General features: G+C 43.5%; 2 protein-coding genes across 2 annotated transcripts in view; one reads left to right on the top strand and one right to left on the bottom strand.

Moving 5' to 3' along the window:
- Positions 1-5,325, bottom strand: part of NUDT3 (nudix hydrolase 3) — a 120,513-nt gene that overhangs the window by 82,036 nt on the left and 33,152 nt on the right. The window lies entirely within an intron of this gene.
- LOC103269244 (small nuclear ribonucleoprotein F-like) lies at positions 3,723-4,843 on the top strand. The gene is made up of 2 exons (XM_021716979.1): positions 3,723-3,745; positions 4,594-4,843. The coding sequence occupies exons 1-2, from the start codon at positions 3,723-3,725 to the stop codon at positions 4,841-4,843; spliced, it is 273 nt and encodes a 90-aa protein (XP_021572654.1).

The following is a 5,325-nucleotide window of genomic DNA, read 5'->3' as shown; positions in this document are numbered from 1 at the left end:
CTTTGGGAGGCTGAGGTGAGTGGATTGCCTGAGCCCGCGGGTTCAAAACCCGCCTGGGCAAACTGGCAAGACCTCATCTCTACAATAAATAAAAAATTAGTCAGGCGTGGTAGCGCGCACCTGTAGTTCCGGCCATTTGGAAGGCTGAGGCAGAAGGATCGCCAAAGCCCAGCAGGTCGAGGTTGCAGTGGCTGGGAGCGTGCCACTGTACTCCAGTCTGGGTGACAGAGTGAGACTCCAACTCAAAAAAACAAAAACAAACAAACAAAAAAATTAGCCGGGCATGGTAGCGCGTGCCTGTAGTTCCAGCTACTGGGAAGGCTGAGGCAGAAGGATCGCTGGAGCCCAGCAGGTCAAGGCTGCAGTGGCCAGGAGTGGCCACTGCACTCCAGTCTGGGTGACAGAGTAAGAGTCCAACTCAAAGAAAAAAAAATCTCCCTCACAGACAGTGTTGTGTGAGCTGGTATGTTGCTGTTATGCAAGAGCTTCTTAGGGTCACACCTTTCTCACGCAAAGATTTTTAGTTAAGATTTTCCTGTTTCTCTAGCAATGTTTATTTGGTCTGCTATGCTTCTCACAGTCAGCTGACAATTTTGACACACAATTCGATGAATTTTTGCAATGTTTTCATCAGCTCTGCTTGTTACTGGCCATCCTGACCTCTCTTCTTCAGTGATGCTTTCTCTCCCCTTAGAAAAACACTTAATCCATTTATACATTGCCATTTTTTTTCATGATATTACCCCCATAAACTTGGACTAACATGTCCCTGATTTCATTTCCACTCTTGTCAAGTTTATTTATTTATTTATTATTTTATTTGTTTATTTATTTTTTTGAGTTGGAGTCTCATTCTGTCACCAAAGCTGGAGGGAGTGGCACACTCCTGGCCACCGCAGCCTCGACCTGCTAGGCTCAGGCGATCCTTCTGCCTTAGTCTTCCAAACAGCTGGAACTACAGTCATGTGACACCATACCTGGCTAATGTTTTGATTTATTGTAAAGATGAGGTCTTGCCAAGTTGTCCGGGCTGATCTCAAACCCATGGGTTCAGGCAATCCTCTCACCTCAGCCTCCCAAAGTGCTAAGACTATAGGTGTGAGCCTCCACACCTGGCTTTTGCCAAGTTTAATACGAAATTTAATGTTTGTTTGTTGCCCTAATTCAAGCTCTGACATTCTCACAGTGGTACACAAAAATAAAGAACATCACTCAGCAACACACCACCATATGTTGACACAAACACAGTTGTTTGATACAGACACGCCAAAGTTATAAAACCTTACCAACTTACCGAGTTGTTTGTTCAGTGCTGCCAGTGCACATGCATGGTGGCAAGTTCACATAGTGGCAAGTTCGCAAACTTAATTGTCATACTGTGTATGCCAGAACACTTAAGTAATCCCTCTTCTGTTTTTCTTCTTAAGAAGTGTGTATATTTATCTGATAGTCACTATGAGAAGACTTGTAGGTGGTAACCTGTGTTGTTAATTAATATTATGCATGGTACCTAGGTATTATTAACCAAGTGCTTAAATAAGACATTCAGTGTGTTTACACCAGTCTCAAATATCAGGGTGAAAATTTTGGTCTTAAAATGTATTCTAGGCCGGGTTCGGTGGCTCAGCCTATAATCCCAGCACTTTGGGAGGCCGAGGTGAGTGGATTGCCTGAGCCCGTGGGTTCAAGAACCGCCTGGGCAACTTGACGAGACCTCGTCTCTACAATAAATCAAAAAATTAGCTGGGCGTGGTGGTGCGCGCCTGTAGTTCCAGCTACTTGGAAGGCTGAGGCGTAAAGATTGCCGGAGCCCAGCAGGTCGAGGCTGTGGTGGCCAGAAGTGGCCACTGCACTCCAGTCTGGGCAACACAGTGAGACTCCAACTCAAAAAAAAAGGAAAAAAAATGTATTCTACACACTCTTCTTTAGCTCCTGCTTTAAAATTGTACTTTAAACATTTTTTTCCTCCTCTCCTCCTCCTTGACACTATGATGATTCCTTTGTCTTCCTCCCCTCCTCCCTGACACTGTGATACTTATCTAACCCTATGCTTTCATAGAAATTCCAAGGGCTTGGCTGGGCACGGTGGCTCATACCTATAATCCCAGCACTTTGGGAGGCGGAGGCAAGAGGACTGCCTGAGCCCACAGATTTGAGACTAGCCTGGGCAACATGGTAAGACCTCATCTCTACAACAAATCAAAACATTAGCTGGGCATAGTGGCATACATCTATAGTTCCAGCTACTTGGAAAGCAGAAGCAGAAGGATTGCCTAAGCCCAGTAGGTCAAGGCTATGGTACATGAGCTCCAGCATGGGCAACATGAGCAACAAAGTAAGACTCTAATTAAAAAAAAAAAAGAAATTCTAAGGGATCACCTTAAAGTAACCTGGACATGAAGGCCCGGCTGTGACACTCTCCTTGGTTAGGGAAGGTGTTGAGACAGTTAATCTATAATCCATTCACAATCACAGTAAGGCCAACCAGGTTCTAGAGAACTTCGGAGGTTAATCTTAGACTAAGCCTAAGCCTCGATTACACAGCCATCAGAAACATAGGTGCCAACGCAGTCAAGATGACACCAGTCAGATACCCAGATGGACAATTAAGATAGTTGTGGGAACAAGTCACATAGACTGATGCTCATGTATCACCCCCACATGTTTCTCACACCGGGCTTTCCTTTTTTTTTTATTGAGTTTGAGTCTCACTTTTGTCGCCCAGGTTGGAGTGTAGTGACACGCTCACAGCCACCACAGCCTCGACCTGCTGGGCTTAGGCAATCCTTCCGCCTCAGCCTTCCAAGTAGTCAAGCTTCCCTTAAACCTTTACCCTCAAATGGACACAGCAGCTCATGCCTAGAATCCCAGCTCTTTGGGAGGCCAAGGCAGGAGGGCTGCTTGAGGTCAGGAGTATGAGGCCAGTCTAGGCAACTAGTGAGGCCTCGTCTATACAAAAAAAATCAAAAGATCAGCCAGGCATCGTGGCACACACCTGTAGTCTCAACTACTTGGGAGGCTGAGGTGGAAGGATCACCTGAGCCCAGAAGGTTGAGGCTCAGTGAACTGTAATTGTCCTACTGTACTCCAGCCTGAGCAACAAAGTGAGACTCCAACTTAAAAACAAAACGAAACAAAACCCTTACCCTCAGCCCAAATCACTAAAATGCTGAAATGGTTTTTTCTCAGGCATGAGCCTGACCATTTCCCTATCTGCCACCTTTTGGAATAAAATCGTCTTTCTTTCACTACGTCTTGTGCTTATTTTGAATGACAAGCAACAAGCAGATGAGCTTGCTGTTGGTAACACTTGAAAAGGTTGTTCAAGTCTAGTGTTCAAAAGACGTAACTTTCCTTTGGTCTAGAATACAATGTCACATTAATTTTACAATTTGCCTGCCAATTTTGAAATGTGTATAGAATTCTTAATCAGTCTTTATCATACTTCTTTATGAGCATATTGCTTACAGATGGAATTAAGTGACAGTTTCTAGTTCCTCTGTATTTCGAAGGAAAAGTTTTATCTGTACACATGATTTTTCTAGTAAAGTTTGTTCTACAACTCCAGCTGTCTTCAGGAGTATTATAAGCCACAATACAAGTGCTAATTTTGTAGAATGGACTAGTATCTTCCTGTGAAAAACCAAGGCTATTATTTTTATCAAGAAGCTCCTGGGCCATTGCCTTGCTAGACTCTGGTGTGGTCACGTGCTCTTTGAGCTATGGCTGTCACCATGCTTCCTGGGTTTGGCCTACCTCCCCCAACCCGGGAGGGGGGGGAGGGGTGAATCATCTCTTTTGCTCTCTCTCTCTAATATACTTTGAATAAACTATATTTTCTAATCTAAAAAAAAAACCAGAAGCTGCTCCTGGATTATCATGCTACGATACAAAATAAATGCAAAAGAAACACATGAAGGGCACTAAAACTCAACCTACAACAAACACTCAGCTGATCAGTCTAATCACTTCATCAGGGACATGCAAGCTCTTTCCTAGCATGGTCACTATACCACCAACAAAGAGATGAGCTCCATAATTCCTGGATTTAGCCACATAGCAATATACTTTTTCTGAATAAGAGAAAAGGGATGGACAGGACAATGGCTCACATCTGTAATCTCAGTACTTTGGGAGGCCAAGGTAGGAGGACTGCTTGAGGCCAGGAGTTTGAGACCAGCCTGGAAAACATAGAAAGACCCAGTATCCCCAATCAGTCAAGCAATCAAGAAAAAAACAAAAAAAAAGCGAGAAAAGGCTGATGACTTAAGTGTTATCTTTTTATCTTCAACTTACACATGAAATAACACAGGTCTATACCATCATTTTTTAAATACAAAAAACCAAGACTATATATACATGTGTGTGTGTGTGTGTGTATACACACACACACACACACACACACACACACGATATGCTAAGGATCAAGAGTAAAGAAAGTAGTAAAGAAAGATAATTGCAAAAGCAGGTGAAAGGTCACATGGTGTGCGGCAGTCACTTCTCTGCAAGCCTGGAGGAGGCTCTGACCAGCAGTCCTGCTGCAGTCAGAGGGATGAGGGGAAGACCAGTCAGTGGTGAATAATGGGCCCACAGTGACAAGGAGTTTACTCACAACCCGAAGCCTTTCCTCAACGAACTCACGGGGAAGCAGGTGATGATAAAGCCCAAGTGGAGGATGGAGTACAAGGGCTACCTAGTGTCTGTGGACAGTTATATGAACACACAGCTTGCAAACACAGAAGAATACATAGACGGAGCATTGTCTAGACACCTGGGTGAAGTTTTAATAAGGTGTATCAGAGGTGCTGAGGAAGAGGAAGAAGATGGGGAAATGAGGGAATAGCATCTTTTGTGGGGTTTTTTATACATATTTCTAGACAATGAAGATGTTTTGCAAAAAAAAAAAAAAAAAAGCATGGATGAAGGAGGTTATTTTGTTTTGTTTTTTGCTTTTCCCAAAGCAAACTGTTTGAAGGCTTTGGCTTTGATTACATACTTTAGCAACGAAGATTAATTTGGATTTCACACAAAAGAATATTAAGCAACATACTTTCAAATGTATAATAAATCACTCTGATTAGGCCAAGTCATTAAACAACTCTAGGAATGTATTACTTGATCAAAATGTGATTTATGAATTTCCTTGCTTTCCTTCATTACAAACCAGTTGGGCAGGGCGTGGTGACTTGTAATCCCAGCGGTGGGCCAAGAGGATTGCCTGAGCCCAGGGTCCAAGACCAGCCTGGACAACTTGGTGAGACCACATTTCTTTTTTTTTTTTTTTGAGTTGGCGTCTCACTCTGCCGCCCAGACTGGAGTGCATTG

The sequence above is a fragment of the Carlito syrichta genome, unplaced genomic scaffold, assembly GCF_000164805.1.
Source record: "Carlito syrichta isolate Samal-C Ts95f unplaced genomic scaffold, Tarsius_syrichta-2.0.1 Scaffold309115, whole genome shotgun sequence".
Lineage (NCBI taxonomy): Eukaryota > Metazoa > Chordata > Mammalia > Primates > Tarsiidae > Carlito > Carlito syrichta.
Note: the sequence above shows the minus strand (reverse complement) of the source record. Positions and strands in the feature narration are given on the sequence as shown.

Excerpts from the sequence above, each read along its gene's own strand:
- LOC103269244 (XM_021716979.1), top strand. The coding sequence starts at position 3,723 with ATGGCTGTCACCATGCTTCCTGG. Across the intron at positions 3,746-4,593 it reads GCTGTCACCATGCTTCCTGG|TGACAAGGAGTTTACTCACA; the intron begins GTTTGGCCTACC and ends ATGGGCCCACAG.